The sequence below is a fragment of the Rhineura floridana genome, chromosome 8 (assembly GCF_030035675.1).
Source record: "Rhineura floridana isolate rRhiFlo1 chromosome 8, rRhiFlo1.hap2, whole genome shotgun sequence".
Taxonomy (NCBI): domain Eukaryota; kingdom Metazoa; phylum Chordata; class Lepidosauria; order Squamata; family Rhineuridae; genus Rhineura; species Rhineura floridana.
Window position 1 is genome coordinate 37630986 of NC_084487.1, and position 18761 is coordinate 37649746.

General features: G+C 42.4%; 1 protein-coding gene across 2 annotated transcripts in view; it reads left to right on the forward strand.

Moving 5' to 3' along the window:
* The first annotated feature begins 5237 nt into the window (after nucleotides 1-5237).
* The window catches only part of RIC8B (RIC8 guanine nucleotide exchange factor B), a 31887-nt gene continuing 18363 nt past the window's right edge, over nucleotides 5238-18761 (forward strand). The window contains exons 1-4 of one of the 2 annotated variants that reach the window (XM_061638933.1): nucleotides 5238-5344; nucleotides 9125-9172; nucleotides 14271-14879; nucleotides 15738-15832. In XM_061638933.1, the coding sequence (XP_061494917.1) occupies nucleotides 5315-5344; nucleotides 9125-9172; nucleotides 14271-14879; nucleotides 15738-15832 (782 nt within the window). In that variant the 5' untranslated portion in view covers nucleotides 5238-5314. The other variant, XM_061638932.1, reaches the window with a different exon arrangement.

An 18761-nucleotide genomic window follows, 5' to 3' on the forward strand; every position in this document is an offset into this window, starting at 1 on the left:
AAGCTATATGAAGGATTTTCACACTTAAATAAAAAAACCCAAAACCATTAAATCAAGAATCTTATCTTGATTAACTGGGAATGTTGTAAGCAGGTAATGTGTGCAGTAATTTTCACAGTGTAGTACAATTCCCAAACTGTGTCCCAGGTGAGAATAGGTAAATTTTTAAAGGATTAAAAACGTAGGGTTAGATCCACTGGTTGCTCCATGACAGAGGGGTAGTGGAATCTGCTCCGGCTTTTAGTCTGAACTTTCAAGCAGCTGCTCAAGATGCTGAAGTTTAGACTAAAATTCAGAGCAGATTCCACTACCACACTGACATGGAGCCACCACTAGCTGGATCCCAATAACTTAAGGAAGCTCATGGAAGGACCGTTTCCTATCCACTCCTGTCACATGCATCCCCTGAATATGCCTCTCTGAATGGTATGGGGGCCCCTCCTGAACAATGTGGGAGGCATACTGGTGGATTGGGGGAAATCACTCCAAATTTGAATCCCTACATAATTTAAGAATGTTTACAGAAGGAAAGTTTCTCATCTGCTACTTTCCTCTTCAGCCTCCTGTGCTCCATCCCACATTGCTGATTAGGGATGGGCAAATCTATCAGTTTCAGTTTCTCATTTTTCCAATCTTAAATCCAGTTCTCCAGATTTCTACAGCAATTTGAAAATTTTAATCCTCATGAAAATTCATCAGCATTTTAGTCCAAATTTCTCCTAAAATACAAGTCTTTGCACACAGTTTTGATTAACACATTTTCCAAGCCCTAATACAAAGTATTTTTTTCTAATGTATGCATTTTATGGACATATTAATGGCATTTTTGTCGTAATGTATTAATTTTTGTACAGAGGTTTTGATTGGAGAACTGCATTGCAGAATTGGATAAGTGCAAATTTCAAAGGATTTATTAGTGCATTTATATCCCACCTTTCTTCCACAGAACTCAGGTGGTATACATAGTTCTCCCCTTCTCCATTTTATCCTCATTTTATCCCTGTGAGGAAGGTTATGCTGAGAGATAATAACTGGTCCAAGGTCACCCGGTGAGCTTCATGGCCGAGTGGGGATTTGAACATAGTCCAGCACTCCACCTGCTTTGCCACTCTGGCTCTCGGATAAGTGTTTTGGTTTGGACATTAATTATAAAAGTGCAAGTTAGACAGTTTCTTACTAAAATGCAAGCAAACCCAAATTTCTTCTCCATCCCTAGCCCTGACCCTCCGGAAAGCTTCTTGTGGGTTGCAGGTGGCTGTAAGGGGAAGGGGAGGACAAGAAGCATTCCTTCCATGAAATCTTTCATCTCAAGAGCTAAGCCTTAGACTCCTGTCAGCACAAAATGCGTATTCCTAGCACAGGGGTGGGGAATCTTTTTCAGCCTGAGGGTGGCATTCCTTGATGGGGAATCCTTGGGGACACATGCCAGTGGTGGGTGTGGCCCCAAAGCCAAACGTGGGTGGGGCAGAGGTAAGAATGGGAGGAACAATGGGCATGACTCCTACCTTTGTACAGTAGTCCACATTCCAGCTATGCAAAAGTGAGGTTGTAAATGCACACCCGTATCTCCATGCGAGCAAGCAAGCTAGCGGTAATAACATAGTCTAAGGATCCATTCAAAGCCAGACAAAGGCACTCAAGGAAGGCTCAAAGCAGGACAATGATGGGTGTTGCCTAGTGAAAAAACATGGCCTGGAGAGAGTCCCAAGGGCCAGACAGAGAGGCTCGGAGGGCTACATTCAGTCCCTGGGCCTGAGGTTTCTCATTCGTGCCCTAGAGGATGGTGCTGGCGGTGTCTCTGCACATGTATAGAAACACATGAAACTGCCATTCTGAGTCAGGCCATCAGTCTATCTAGCCCAGCATTGTCTACTCTGACTAGCAGCAGGTCTCCAGCCTCTTGAGCAGGGTCCTTCCCCATCCAGCTACCCGTGATCCTTTAGCTACAGGTGCCGAGGACTGAATCTGGGAACTTTTGCATGCCAAGCATGTGCTCTTCCACTGAGCTATGGGCCCTCCCAACTCTGGCCTGCTTTCTTCCGATTAGCTCACAAGGGACAGGGCTTGCAGACCCGAAAGAATAAATAAAGATATAAGGTGGCAATGGAAGGTATGATATCTCTTTCCATGTCAGATGTACATCCTGATCTTATACTCATGTATGTGGAAGTCCTTGGGATTCAGTTTTTACTATCTCACAAATATCCATGCTTTGGTTTGTAGCCTGATTAGTGTGTGTTTACTAGGAAAGAAGCCCCAATGGAGTACAGTAGGACCTGCTCCCCAAGCAAGTACAATTGCAGAGGGGTTCCCTGTATGCTTCCAGCTGAACCTCTGTATCCCACCCGCCAGCCTTCTTACTTACTACCAGTGGAAGGGGTGACAGCTTCCTCCTCCTCAGTCTGTGTTGCCTTTTGTAGAACTGAGCAGGGAGGAGGGAGACAAAACAAGAATTAGTTGGCTTAGCCTGTCATTGGCTCTGGCTCCACCTACTGTCAGTCTGCTTGCCTTCCACCCTACCAGTTCCAGTGGGCACCAGCCACCACTAGATATTAGCACCCACTCTTTTATCTGCTTCTGCTATATACAAACCAATGTGTTATGTAGCAAGATTCCCTAAGAAAGTTGGATTTACACAAACACTGTAATCCTGAAATGTTTTCATTACATTGTATTCAGGATGTGGGCCGCAGACTCCACAGGAGCACAGCATTGAGCACTACTTTCACTCAAATGAATCCATTTGGGGCGAGGGATCAGGCTCTGAGGTCACTCGCCTTTGACCAAAATGGCCCCTGACCTTCCCCAGTTCAGCAATTCCATTACGATTGACCCCCAAAGCCATGAAATTCTGAGACAGGCATTGTTTTCAGAGGTTGAGCTGCTAGCTATTTTAAAAATATTTATTTTGCAAATTTAAAAACCGTTTTACAACCTGAGGCCATCAAAGCATTGTACAACAGGATGAACGTTAAATAAAATACGAATATAAATTCAATCAACAATTAAAACCATTTCCACAAACTAAAAAAGTAAAACAACTGTTACATTGTTAAAATGAGTTAATACACAGAAAGCTTGTGGTATGTATGTATTCAACTGAAAAGGACCATCTGATCTTGGGGGAGGGGGTGTCAATTAATTTTGATTCATTTCATTCAGACTCCAGCTCTCAAATTTTCCTTGCTACCTAAGGTGTGAACTAAAATGCACAGCTGATTAATCCCCCCCAGCCCACTGAGCAATCCATTAAGCTTGAAAAGAAGACAAGAGCTATCCAAAATCTATACACTTCAGTTCTGTTATAGAGGATAGGTTTGGAAATGGCTCTAAGGCATCACCAGACACTTTCCTCTCTTAAATTTTATTAATATCTTAATCTAGTTTAGTAAATTGTGCATTTAATTTTTCTGGAACAATGTTTCAGCACTTAATTCTATGGTGGTTGCCAGTATTGTGACCTCAAGGTGTGTTCAGTCATGCATTTAAACATCAGAGGCAGAAATGATTAAGCTCTTCAGACTTGCTAAGTGAATCAAGCACCTCTCACAGTAACAGAGCCAGTTGCAGTTGAATGGTCAAGGCCTTCTTGTAGATTTTGATCAGAACTGGATCTTCTTTGAAGTGTGAGCCTCCAAATCTCCAGCCCACTGCAATCTACAAGTAAACTTTAAGTGCTCTACACCATAGACTTCAACTTTTTCAGACCCAGACCCACCTTTAACACAGACATGCACTTGGACCCATTTCTTTTCTTTCTTTTTACCATACATTTGTATAGTGGTAGTATTGCTGTGAACCACCTTAGATCAGGCTGCCACCCAGTTGTCAGTCCTGGACAAACCACAACAAACCTTTGTTATAGCTCATGGTTAGTCTGGAAAGAGCTAAGCCACAAGCCCAGGTTCAGATGACACACTAAGCCAAATTATGACTTAGTTCAGCTCAGTGCAGCAACAAAAAGACTGAGGAGTGAATGGAAATGGAAATGCACTGCCTCCAAGTCAGTCCCAACTTATGGCGACCCTATGAATAGGAATTTCATGGTAAGCGGTATTCAGAGGGGGTTTCCCATTGCCTCCCTCTGAGGCTATTCCTCCCCAGTTGGCTAGAGCCTACTCAGCTTGCCACAGCTGCACAAGCCAGCCCCTTCCTTGTCCGCAACTGCCACCTGGGGGGCAACTGGGCTCCTTGGGACTATGCAGCTTGCTCATGGCTGCACAGGTGGCAGGGCACATGTGCCACTCACTGTGGGGGTGATCTTTAGCTTGCCCTTGACACCCAGGAGACTCGAGTGGGGATTTGAACTCACAGACTCTGGACTCCCACCCAGGCTGTCCTCCCCACTGTGCTATACCAGCTGTCTTGAGGAGGAGTGAAGTGGTGCAAAATTCTTTCTGGGACCACGCATGCTCACATATTCATGCCATGCCATGGTTTGGCTTATCATGATGTATAAATCAGATCAATGAATCTAGGGACCAATAAAAAAAAGCTTGCTAGAGGACTTGTAAGCCGTTTTGCTTTTATCAAACTCAGAGAAACTGAGTTGCAAAATTACCTGTGTCTACTCAGAAACTGTGATGAAAATTTCTCAATATTCATGCTACAGATTGTAAAAGCATCCATTAGATAGTAGGGCTTTCCCTTTGTTTTTCTGTTTGATGCTTTATGTTGGCATGAGTTTGCTTTAAACTTACTTGGGAACACTGTTTGCGGTGAGGGCACATCTTGTATTGAGGCAAGGTGGCCTAAGTCTCACTGAAAGGGGGTAGGAAGGTGCACTACAGTTCCCCACGTGCCTTCCACTAAAAAGCCCTTCTTATTCAGCCTGCAATCCTGCACACACTCACCAGTATGTCTTATTGAAAGGGGGCTTTTTCCCCCTCCTGAACAGACACGTACAGAATTGCACAATGTTACTGAAACACAGACACCCAACACAACGATAGTGGGAGAGAAAACCTTCGCCTCCACTGAGCCCTTAAACCAAATTCGTTAATCAATTCTACACCAACAATACGGTCAGCCAGACGAGCTTCGAAATTCTTTTGTTAAATATGACCACACCTTACGCAGCAGCAAAGACAAGGAGCCCCACAATGCATTGCGCTCCGCCGAGCAGTACCTCCTAGACGTCGGCAGCTTGTCGGGAAATGTAGTCTTCCCTAAGAGCCGCCACGCCTATTTTTTCCGTAAAACACTCCCAGAGGTAAACAGAATCCAGCCAACAGCGAGAAGCGTACCCGCCCACTCGGTTTCCTGACAGCCAATCGTGGACCAACATTGCCCTCCCCAGGGGTGGCGCTAGTTAATGCTACTGCCGTGCGATGCGTCGTTCAAGGTGAAAGGTAGAAGGGTCAGGGAAAGAGAGGCGGCGGCAGTAGCCGTCGGAGCTGAAGCTGCCGTACACCGGTGGGGGCAGGAGGCGGGGGTTGACGGCCGCGCGCTGCTCAGGGATGGCGTTGGAAGCAGCGCTGGCGGCGGTCGGTGGGTGCGACGGGGCTGAGCCTGTCTTGAGCCGCTTCAATGAACAGGTAATGATGGAGTCGGCTTGGCTCACCCCGCCCCCTTTAGAAGGCTCGTCAACCCTCAGTATAACGCCCATCCCTCACCCAGCTCCCGGGGCGACCTTCCCGGGGTCCCTTGAACCAGTGCTGCCGAGTCGCCCATAGCAGTATATTGGGAAGGGGAGGGCAGGTTCCTCCTCTGTTGTTCTCGAGATACGCCCGAAGCCGCCGCCTCCACTTCCCCCACCCCTTTCCCGTGCGCTGCTACTGACAGAATGAAGCATGTTGGATGGAGCCCAGTAGAGCCTGCCCAGTAACAGCTCCTGGATGGCCATCTGGAAGATGGGGGATGTTCCTAAGCGCATTTAAGCTGCAGTCTTATGCAGGATGCGCTCCCCCTCGACGCCGTTGAACGCAGTGGAATTTACTTCCGAGTAAAATTGCACCTCTGGTGTCCCTTAGTAGCTTTAAACCGATTATTTTATCTACCAAAGCGCGTGCGTGCTGGTCTCTCTCTTTGTATATAGGCACGCACACATATATACACACACATTCGCCCACCCAGTATATATTTTTGTTTCTAATTCTTGGAACATTCTTGGCACCTGTCCTTTAGAATTCCCTCCCCTTAAATATTAGACAGGTACCATGGTCTGTTATCTTTTCGGTCCCTGCTGAAGACCTTCCTCTTTCAACAGGCCTTTTAAGTGGAGACCTTATCCCAGTATGCATCTGTACTGGAACTGATTTGAAAATGTTTTTAAAGCTTTTTTTAAAGACCTCCTACTGGGAGGAATGGTGGGATATAAATTTAATAAATAAATAAATAGATTATTTTAAATATGCTTTAATATATTTTAAAGTCTGTTTTTAAGATGTTTTAGAGTGTTTTTTGGTGTTTTGCTGGGCACCCTGGGCTCCTTCTGGGAGTAACAGCGGGATATAAATTTATAGAATAATAAACATTTTCCCGAACATATGCAGCAGCATGTTAACATGTTAAGTGTTATCTTCTCTGAGAAGCATTATTTGCATAAGGTACTGCATTTTATGTTTTTACTCTGTTGTAGGTAATCTTGTCTGTAGTTTCCACACTTACTCCACCTCTGCCCATTGCCATCAACTGCTTGCAGTTTATCTTATTTTTAGTTAAATGGGCTGTTTCTCCATTTTCCACTCTTCTTCAGAACTGATCTTGACCCAAATACAATGCACACCTTCCTAATGAGATACTTTTTATTTTAATTTTGGTGAAATAGTCTGTTTTCTCTCTTGCATGATTATCTAATAATGAAAACATAACAAATTCAAGAATTGGTTGTAGCAAAAACACATTGCACTGGTCTTCTCTGGTTGGACTAAAGGGCTGATATTATAGCGTGTAGAGATTCTGGAACAAGGAATGCTTAAAAAAATTACATTAAAATACCTAACATCCCTAATCTTTATACAGTGTTGTAGTTGCTAAAAACTCTCCACACCACCAGTTTGTAGTATTTCCTGTTAGTGTGACAAAATGAAAGAAAAAACACCTCATTTAGCTAGATTAGGCAGCTGTTTTTTCTCTTGTGCTGTGGATTGATCCATTAAGAATCCATGCTCCTTTGGGTAGAATGCTCTGAGCAAGGTTACCTTTGAAGGTTCAGCTGGCCCACCGAGCTGGTTGCCTAGTTACTGGAGTGCCAGCTATAGCAACCCTGTTCAGCTGATCTACATTGCTTTTTAGTGTAGTGCGAAGGTAATTAAAATGTCTGCTCTAAAGCAAATTGTTTGGACTCTGGTTGAAAAATCTATTCCTTGATAGGTGTACTCAAAACATATAATAGCAGAGGTCAGATTTCAGGCAGCAGCTTATACTAGGAGATATTGGAACTTGTGCAAAGTTGTCCTACATGTTTACATGAAGATTAAATTGTTAGGCTCCTTATTTATTATATTTCAAGACTGTTGATACAGTAACTTTTTTACTGTGGAATATATTAATAGGCATATTTACTTTTCATTTCCATGGCTAATAGCCAATTATCGACCTCCCAGAACTTGTCTTTATTTTTATTTGTGTATTAAAATAGTTAAGCCCATCCTTCCAGTGTAAAAAATGTTTGCAATGTATGTAACATTGTAATTCTATAACAAAAAGATATAGGCTCAGCAGTTTAAAAAAATCCTAAACATTGTCTGCCTCATAAAATGAAAACCTGCCAAAATAAAAAGATCTTTGTTAACTGTCAGGACCAACCGCGCTTCCTTGGGCAAGATATTCCATAATCAGGGTACAGCTACCAAGAAGGCCTTCCCTCTTCTTCCACCCCAGCTTGCTTCCATCCTGGATGTGGCAGAGAAGGGCCTGATCTTGGGGGGGGGGGGAGGAGCAGGATGGAGTGGGAGGAAGTAGTCCTTAAAATACCCTTCTAATCCAGGGGTATTCAATCAGTGGGCACACTTGGAATTTTGAGAAGGTGCCATGGACACCAGTTCAAAAAATGGCTGCTGTGAGGGCATGGCGTAATAGCTTCAATGTAGGAGAGGGCAAGCCCGTGGAAACAGGAATTGAACAAGATGAGCAAACAGTCTCTCATGCATTGTGGATTTTTGAGGAGATGTTTTCTGAGACCTTTTGTAAGCGCCATAGACACACTGGTGACCCCTGTCCTGAGCCATGTAGCGATTAAAGATAATCACCAACACTTTAAATTGTGTCCATAAAGAGAGCTTTGTGCATACCATGGACTGCAAAAAAGACAAATAATTGGGTGTTAGAACAAATTAAACCAGCACTGTTACTAGAAGCTAAAATGATGAAACTGAGGTTTTCATACTTTGGACACATCATGAGAAGACATGATTCACTAGAAAAGACAATAATGCTGGGAAAAAATAGAAGGGCGTAGAAAAAGAGGAAGGCCAAACAAGAGATGACTTGATTCCATAAAGGAAGCCACAGACCTGAACTTACAAGATCTGAACAGGGTGGTTCATGATAGATGCTCTTGGAGGTCGCTGATTTACAGGATCGCCATAAGTCATAATTGACTTGAAGGCACATAACAGCAACAAGCTGTTTGAGGATTGGTGTAATGTGGTTAAAAGTCATCTTAGCAAGTGGCCATTGCTATAGTCTTGGCAAGCATCCCTTAGCTGATTAAATGAATATCTGTTGATAATACTTCTATAGTGCAATCCTAAACACACCTGCTAGAGAGTAAGACCCACTGAGCTCAGTGGGACTTATTTCTAAATGTACTTAGGATTGCATTATTGATGTACAAAGATTAACCTCTGAGAAGATGATTATGTGGTTGTCAAGTAATGGTGAAGGGTTACAGAGACGCTAGCGTAATCATTTTATTTTTTTATTATGTATGAATGAATATCAAAGTTTCATTCCCCATTTTACACATAAATATGGGAGAAGAATAACTTGTTTCTGTTCCTAATTAAGTCTAAAGACAAAAGTGTCTAAAACTGAAGTGCAGGGTGATTTAAGTTCTAAGTGTCTTTGTTTAGATTCTGATAAAAAGGTTGAAATACAGCCTATTCCGACAAAACCAAGCATGTAAGCTTGTATGACTATTGATATTTTTAAAATATATATATATATTGTTTTTTTCCAGAATAGGTCTACTTTCAAATTTGAACCATCAGATGAAGAGAAAAGAAAGGTAAAAAAATCTAAAGCTGATCTTGCAAAGGCCATGTGTGTTTTTGTTTCCTCATGGTGCACTGAATTGTATGGCTTTTATATGAGATAGGTACCTGCCTGGCTTGCTTTACTTCTATAATAACAATGCCAGGCTCTGATAGGGCTGTTATATTTGGGCTTGTTTTATGTCATATACATGTGAGGATGGTGGAAGTTAATAACTTAGGGCAGTATTCTACTAATGTGTCCCATCAGTGCAAGGATTCTGCTTTCTCCCTTCATGTGCCCCGTACCCTCCCCATTTCTGCTCCAGAAGGTTGGAGCAACCCCAAGAACAGGTTTAAGGGGCACATGGGAGGAGAGGAGGAAAAGCCCCATTGCACTAGTAGTAATCCTTGTGCTGATGAGATTCTGAGTTAGTGCTACATTGGATACAACCCTTAAAATCAAACTTGGTAAAATGAATATAAACTCTACTGGCCTTCCTCAGTCTGGCACCCTCCAGATGTTTTGGACCACAACAGTCATTATCCCTGACCATTTGGCATACTGGCTGGGGCTGATGGATGCTGTAGCATGTAACAGCTGAAGAGAGCACCAGATTTGGGAAGGGTGGACTATACTGTTTCATGAAGCTAAAATGATTCTCTGCCAGGTTAATAAAATATGGTAAACTTCTATGGAACACTTTGTGGGAAATAGCCATAGCTAAGTCACAGAGCAACTGCTCTGCATGCAGAAGGTCTTGGGTTCAATCCCCAGCATCTCCAGGCAGGGCTGGGAAAAACTTCAGCATGAGAGTTTGGAGAGTGCTGCCAGTCAGTGTAGACAATGCTGTGGACCAATGTTCTGACTTGGTATAGGGCAGCTTCCTATGTTTTTAATGGAGGGGAGTTCCTGGCTTAATGGAAACATTCTTCATAGAGGTTGTCCCTGAATGGGGATCCCCTTTATGCATATTAGAGCTTCCATGTGTTTTGATTATAGGATATGAAAGGAAAATGTGGAGAACGTTACTTTAATTGAAGCTCCAGAATAGATTCTGCATATGTTGCATGTAGAAGCAGGGAACTCCGTAATACATATTTTGTCATGATGCTGTCAGCAGGAATTCTGTTCCCGTAGATTAGAAAATGTCCGTATGGAAACACTCCTTTTTTTTATATTGTGTAGATACAAATTTCTCCTTTGTTCCTTTTTGTGTCATATTTTGTAAATAGAACCAAACTTGCTGAAATACAGAAAAATATTCATTGTTGAGCAATGGTAATGTTGGTGTTTTTTTAAAAAAATCACACCTTCCATATTGCAATGAATTCAGAAAAGCATTTATAGAAAAGAGGTTCAATGGTTTATTTTGCTTGGGAAAGTATTATAAAGTTGACTATGTTATCATGTCTTCACTAATCTTATTGCAACTGGTAAATTTATGTTATGGGGGTAATCTAAACCTTTAAATGTCTAAAAGCATGGCTGTCCAATTGCCTGGAATATTTTCAGCCCTTCCTGTGGACAAAGTACACTTTGAAAGCTGTGGAATGATAGGCAAGAAGTTAACATTTTTCCCCCTTATAAAATAGGAACAGCAGCTTTAAAGAATTCACATTACGTATCAGTTGTTCCAATGCATACATCTGTAGTTAATGTGAACAGATCATTTGGTAAGATGTATTGACACAGTTACGTATATTTAAGAGGTGATGAGTTGTATCTGTGACAGTACACTTTGTTTGAAAAACTCTGCAAATTGTTGTTCATAATCTAGATGATTGGCATGTGCTACAATGGTGATTTCCCCCTCCTTTTACTGTATTTATGGTAAAGCTTTCCTAGTTTCTTATTATACAGATGTATAGACCACTTCACAGCATAAAACATGCAAAGCTCTAAAAACAATAAAATCAATTCAGTAATTTATAAAATAAAATAAACCATATGTACAAACTCCAAAAACAACAAAACAGTGTCCTTGGATATAAAATTGATATTTCATAAATAACTGGGTTACACTTCAGGGAAAGCCTTCCCAAACAAAAATATCTTCAGTAGGCGCCTAAATATCATCCTACTAGGTGCCTGTCTGATTTCAGCTGGTAATTGATTCCAGAGAGCTGGAGCTGCAACACTAAAAGCCTGATTTCTAGTACAGGCTAAGCACATCTCTGGGGCATATAAATACATTCAGCAGTGCCTCATCTGAGGAGTGCAGTTGCCAGGCGGGGATATATTGGGTGAGGTGTTTCCTTAGATATCATGGTCCAAAGTTGTTTAGGGCTTTAAATGCTAAAAGCAAAACCTTGAACTGCACCCGGTAGCATATTGATAGCCAGTGCAGCTCCTTCAACAAAGGTGTCATATGGTGTTAACGGGGTGCCCCAGTCAACAACCTAGCTGCTACATTCTGCACCAACTGCAACTTCTGGGTTAAGCCCTACATAGAGTGTATTGAGGTTATCCAGTCTTGAGATTACCAATGCCAAGATCACAGTGGCCGAACTATTTTTGACTGGATAATATAGACAAGCTGTTTACTAATTTATTACATTTCACACAATGGTAAGTTGCAAGTTTGTAAATAGACATCTGTCTCCACCCTGTTGCTGTTGAGGTTTTTTATTGTGCCTCAGGTTACTGGTGGCATTCACCTCGCTTTAGGGCAGGGATGAGGAACCCTGTGGCCCTCCAGATGTTGTTGGGCTACACCTCCAGTCCTCAGCCAGCATGGCCTGTGATGGGGGATGATGGACGTTGGAGTCCAACACCATCAGAAGGACCACAGATTTCCATTTTCTACTTTTAGAACATCTAGATGTTGGGTCACATGGATGGACTACATGCAGGGACACCATAGTAGCATACCCAAAGTCTGTGAAAAATGCATGTAGACTAGTGAATAATGTTCATTTGCACAATTCACACAAGCTCTAGCAATAATCTTGGGTGACAGGAAGAACCTTTTCCGCTCTGCTAGCGTATTATTACTGCCTAATACATTATTTTGCTGTTCTGGGGAGTCTGTCTTCTCCCTTCTCCTTTCTCTCCCCCCCCCCCCACCCAGGTAGATTATTATGTCTTGTTCCATTTCCATGCTCTCAATACTTTTCTCTCTCCAATTTAGCCTTGCACCTTCCCATTACCTCAGGAGCACTGTATGCAAAAAATCTTTGAAAATTTATTTATTTATTTATTAAATTTATATACCGCCCGACTAGCAATAGCTCTCTGGGCGGTGAACATAAAATAGCATAAAAATACAATGAATAACAAAATAATACTAAAATAAAATCAACAATCCAATACAATAAACATTTTTAAAAGTAAATCAGTGTAACTTAAAATGCTTCAGAGAATAGGAAGGTTTTGACCTGGCGCCGGAAGGAGAGCAGAGTCAGCGCCAGGCGTACTTCCTCGGGGAGACTGTTCCATAGTTCGGGGGCCACCACTGAGAAGGCCCTAGATCTTGTCATCACCCTCCGGGCCTCCCTGTGAGTTGGAACCCGGAGGAGGGCCTTCGTAGCAGAACGTAGTGCACGGGCCGGTTCATATCGGAAGAGGCGTTCCGCAAGGTATTGTGGTCCCGCACCGTATAAGGCTTTATAGGACCCTTGTTAGAATCCAAATCATTGGCATGCAGCTTAAATTAAGGTGCAGCAGTTTCAGCAATACCTGAAGATGACAAAATCAATCTTCGTTGCTTATCATAGTATATTTATGAATTTCTCTCTTATTCCCACACACAGACACAGCAAGCATGCACGCACCTTAGGCAAGCATCGGCCACATTGTGCCCTCCAGCTGTTTTGGGCTACTCATCATCCCTGATGACTGGGCATGCTAGAGTTGATGGCAATTGAAGTCTACAACATTTGGAGTTCACCATGTTGGCCACCCTGTCCACCTGCTTTGGGCAGCAGTTGCCATCCATATTGTGTAATTGTAGGTGGGAAATTCCAGCAATAACAAGAATCCTGTTGCATCAACATGTGTTTTATAGTATAAGCTTTCATGGACCAGAACCCACTTTGTCAGATGTTGCTTGTTTGTGCAGATGTGGCTTGTTAGGGAAAATGGCCAGCTACGCATAGCATGGCACAGTAACTTGCTGGTCTGTGTATTTAGCAGGATAGGTTGTTCTGTCTCCCCCCCCCTTCCTGTACTTATGTTCAACTTAAATGCTGATTGTTATTCTTGGGGGCTGCTTCAAGTAAGATTTTAGCTACCCTCTTAACTTCATCTTTATCCTGCACAGGCAACAGCAGGAATGTTGTTGGCCCATACAAGAGTTTGTGTTAGAATTATAGAGTAACTAGAGAGAAAGCAGCTTATTTATGGGCTACTTTATTCCTGAAGTTCCCATTGACTTGGTTATAGGCATTCTGTCCAATGAAAGGCTGTAGAATTAGATTGAATTCAATAAATTAAAAACATGCATATCTCATGGACCCCCTATGGAGGGCTTAATTAAAATCAATCGAGAATCTAAAACTGAGAAGGCCCTGGGTCAAAAGAACTACAAAAACCTAAGACCAGGCCAGGAGAAGGTAGCATGACATGATGCCAATTATCATTTGTTTGGAAGGCTAAGGACTTCATGTACTTTGGCAAATAATCCCTAAGGAGACTAGAACACTGAGGACTGCCAGTGGCCTTGTACAATGTAGCATGCGGCACTTGTTTCTGGCTGGGCAATTTAGTGGGGGGGGTTTGCTCCCCTACGCTTTGTGCTTCCTAACCGTTTCTAAAGTTGAAAATGTGTAGAGTTGTGGGTGAAAGCTACCACAAAACAGTCAGTTTTGTTTTGCCTAGTTGTAATAGATGAACGCAAGATGGCTGCGAAGTTCAGCTACATCACTGCAATTCCAGAATGGCTAGATGAAATATTTAAACGGTATATGTGAGAAGCTGCATTTGAACAACCCCATGGAGCCCTTATTCTGCATTTTTGCTTGCCTTTATCCAATCCGTTTACTGTAATCTGTTTGGATTTAGAGAAAAGTATGTTATCAGGCCCATGTGGTGCCCACTGGTTTTTAAAGTGGTACTTATTGCTTTCCTTCTAATGGTTTATAACTTAGTCTCTGAATGGTAAAATTGTTCCTTTTTTCCTGTATGTTCAGCAACTATGTGAAGGAATATTGCTTCTATTGGACAAAGATATAAAAACATCTAGTAGAGTCACTTGCCTGGAGGCTCTTCGCATTCTCTCAAGAGACAAGAAAGTCCTGGTTCCTGTAACAACAAAGAATAACATGCAGATCTTGATGAAGTTGGCAAAGCTGGACACTGTGGAAGATTCTTTGGAGGATGTGACAGATTTCCCTGTCATAGTGGAAGCTTTAAAATGCCTTTGCAACATTGTTTTTAATAGTCCGGCTGCACAAAAACTCAGTCTGGAACTGAACCTGGCAGCTATGCTTTGCAATCTCCTAAAAAAATGCAAGGATCAACAATTTGTTGAAGACATTAAATGCTTTGCTTTGCGTCTCCTCTTCCTCATCTCCCTTCTGCACACAGATATCAGGTCACAATTGCGTTATGATCTCCAGGGATTGCCACTGTTGACTCAGGTCTTGGAAAGTTCATTTAGCATAAGATGGACAGATAAATACATCACAGCTGAAGACCACGAAATGTCACCTTTGTCACTGCAAGAGACAGATTGTGCCATTGAAGCACTGAAAGCTCTCTTTAATGTAACTCTTGACAGCTGGAATGTACACAGTGAGGTAAGACTTGAATTGAAATACTCCGTCCAGGGTTATTTCTCTGCCAGAGGTTTGCAGCTGAGACTACTCTTTTACATCCCTACTATTGCACCAATTGATTGGGAGTAGTTTCCCAAGGACAATGCAACATGAATTTCAAAAGGAGTCATCTGTGTTTCAGTTTGAACGACCCAACTTCTAGAGTCCAAGCTCAAGTGTATAGGGCAATAGGACCTGTAATTTAACAATGGTGCTCTTGTCTGGAATAGTCTGTTCTGTTCATGTTAGTTGATCTTGGATTTGGATGCAGATCTGCTGGCTTGGAAAGACGCTCCCCAGCAGCAGACCCTGTAATGACTAAGGCTGCAGTCCAGTACACGCTTACATGGAAGTAAGTCCCATTGAACCCAATGGAGCTTACTTCTGAGTAGACATGTATTGGATTGCTGCCTAAGTTCCCAGCCTGCAGCTTCACATGGATTTTTTGTCCTGCCATGAAACGGGGTGTGATTGAACAGTGGATGAATATCCTATAGATGTGAGAAGGCGTAGTAGCCCTGAAGGAGGGTATTGTTTGGCTTAACACTATATGTGAAAAACTGTCAACAAGAGCCAGTTCGGTTCGGCAGAAATAATACCTGGCAAGAGTGACATGATCTCGCTTGAGTCATAATAGAAGCTGTACTTCCATTAATGAGTAGCTTGAAAGAAGGCTGGGTAAATCACCTGAACATATGAAACAAGATTCAAACATTGATCATGTTTTTGTAGTGTGAAAGTCCTCTTAGTTTAATTCCTGTAATAATGAGGACTCTTAGTAGTTCACATTTGCAGCCTTGATAATAAAATAAGTTCCTTTTACAATTTGTACTCGTACAGAATGATTCTCATGAATTTCGTTACATGGCAGCCATTCTGCGTCATTCCTTATTGACTCAGGGTCCAACTGAAGACAAAACTGAAGAGTTGCACAGGTTAGTGACATTACTGATCTGTTTATTTTAGGAATAATGCTTTCGTTTGGCTAGGTCAGGGATAGGGAACCTGTGGCTCTCCAGATTCTGCTGCTGAACTCCCATAATTTTTGACCATTGGCCATGCTGGTGCAAATCAGCATCCAACATCACCTGTAGTGTTGCAAGTTCCCCATCCCTGAGCTAAGTGCTTGATCTAATTCTAATACATCTTTCCTTGGATTACTCTGTTACCTTCAGGTTTTTTAAAAGTGAAATAGAACATTAGGAAAGTGTTCACTTCCGCTGTCAAGTTATGTATGCTTACTGTTTTGTTTAAGTGTGGTAAGTATTATCTGGGGTTTTAATGGCAACAACAAAGCACAAGACACAACTCATGTAAAGTTCCTGGTATACTTAATAATATGAAGATATTAAATTATTCTAGTTGTACTGTTTTAGAAAGGGATTTTCACAGTGATTGTTCATGTAATGGTCTTGTAACCAGTCCGGTTTCAGGCTTCACTGTTTTGTTACCAATACACTTGTAAAATATTTTTTCTTTATACAAGTAAACTCTAGGATTGGTATGGAATTATTGGAAGATTTTTGTTAATTGTCTCAAATACAATGCTGTTCCATGAGTGTAGTTTGGCTAAAAGACCAAGTGTTGAGTAATTAAGTGGTTTACATGAATGTGTGTGCAGAGCATAGATTACCCATGCTGGAGCAAAGGAATACACTGATTATTATTTTTAGCACTGGAAATAAGAGCCCAGAATTAATTGTCATCTTTTCTGAAGCCCTCAAGATGGCGATTCTAATGCATACTCAAACTACTAACAGCGATCCTAAGTAAAAGTATGAATCTTAACATTCTCCAAGAAGACATTGTATGTTTTCAGGGGGAGACTGAAAGCTTTGTCTCCATTGTACATATTAAAATAAGGATTACATTTTGATTCAAAAACTGTGGAAATTATCAAAAGCTTTAATAGTAGATGATCTACTGTGGCCCTGTATCTGTCACTGCAGATTTCCTTTTGCACACTGGAGCAGCACGTGGCTTCTCTGGCCTTGACAAAATGATGAAGGGCTCACCTGAGAAAATTAGCCTGAAAGATAGATAGGTTTGCAGGGAAGATGCGGTACAGTTTTGTAAGAGTTATGATCCTGGGACTGGCAACCATAGCTGCATAGTCACGTCATCTACGTATGGGCACATGTGTATCCCCCTTCATGCTTTGGTCATTGTGCTCTGAGCCTGTATATGTATGGTGCTTCAAGTAAAAATCTGAAGCTGCTATAAATAAACAGTGGCCTTTTGTACCAGGTACCATACAGATACCTGATTAATTGCTCCGTTGTTTCCCTTCTTCCCTGCCAATATCTCAACATTTGTGGGTTGGCTTTGACATTAAGGGCAAAACCTGAAGCAAAGTCTGCTGATGGTGAGTTTTTTTGTCTTGCTAACACTTAGCTCTGCCTGATCCCCTCTGTTAGACCTTTAACAAGTGCACTCGCACTGCCATGTGAGTTGTGCTCGGTGACCAATCCTGCTGCATTATTTCTGATGCCAAACCTGGTTCTTCTGCAGAGTCTTCCCTGGCTCCCCATAACCTTCCTTTCTTCCCCCTGCACCCTGTAGTTAACATTCCCTTTCCTCATCCTCAAAGCCCTATTGAGGCATTCATAATGTTGCTTCAATGAACATGTGAAGAGGATAAAGCATCTACGAGTGTGCTAGCTCTCCCCCCTCCCCGCCTGTTCAAGCGGCAACTGTCTGCAATAGGGAGGCTTCCCCACCACAGTTACCCTTGAACCACATGGAAGGAGACAAGGATGGTGGGACACTCATGCGCACTCATGGCACACTCATGCACTTTTCCCTGTTCACATGTTCAGTTAAGTCCCATATATGCATAGCTGAATAGGGCAAATATATCATTGTCAAGCTGTTATGTGTTCTCACCTCACCTCATATCTGCCTGCTTTAAGGCCCTTTCAGGCATTACTCCCTCCTCCCCCATCCCCGGTGTGGTGAGATCAGGAACAGTCTGCAAACTTGTGCACTGTGTCTCTGCTCCTTGTCTCTGTGCACGTGCAGGATGAGGCCCAAACCAGAACATCCATAGTCAGTTGAACAAGTGGTGTCTCTTGTGCAGGATATCTAATATGCACACACTCTTCTGCTCACAGTGAAATGGAAACAGAGGATGGGCATGGGTGAAGCGTGCAAGCTCAGGGCTCATCTTGCTTAGAGGTGAGGGCAGGGAGTGTATCTGAATAGGCCCTAGGATACCAAATACTTTAGGATTCTCTTCTGTCCAGTGCTAGGAAGTGGTTGGTGCTGTGGCAGCAGCATGTAGCCTATAGGTATCGTGTGTAGCTTGTAGATGTCATGTGACTTGAGATTCGTTCAATTGGGCCTTATTTAGTTGTTGACAAGGCCAGGGGTTTCTTGGCTTTGCTTTATGTCCTTGATCTATACTAGCCTGAAACATGTAGACCTATTAGCATATCCTGCACAAGGCAATGCTTTCTTTCTGTTTCGCCAGAATCCTTTCAGGCCTTCTGCTTTCCATTTCAATTGTTGTCGCTGCTTGCTAAGCTCATCCTGTTGGGAAAGCTCATGACTGTGGAAGGGCTAGATGCCCACCAACCATTTCCGTGAGATTTGGTGGGGCTGGGAAGTGCTCCTTCCCCTTTACATGTTTCATGGTAGACTTAACATTAAGCCTTGTTATCATGGGATGTCACACCTGCATTTGTGAATCAGAAAGTACAAGTGGGTTCTTATAGCACAATTTAATCAAGGGCAAGTGTCTGCACTGGAGTTTAGGCTCACTTTTTGATGTATTTTTAAATGAATTGTTAGAGTTATAATTTCCTTTTTCTACGGCTATGTACTTTATTGTAGACTGTTTTGTGAATTGCTTTGAGCACACAT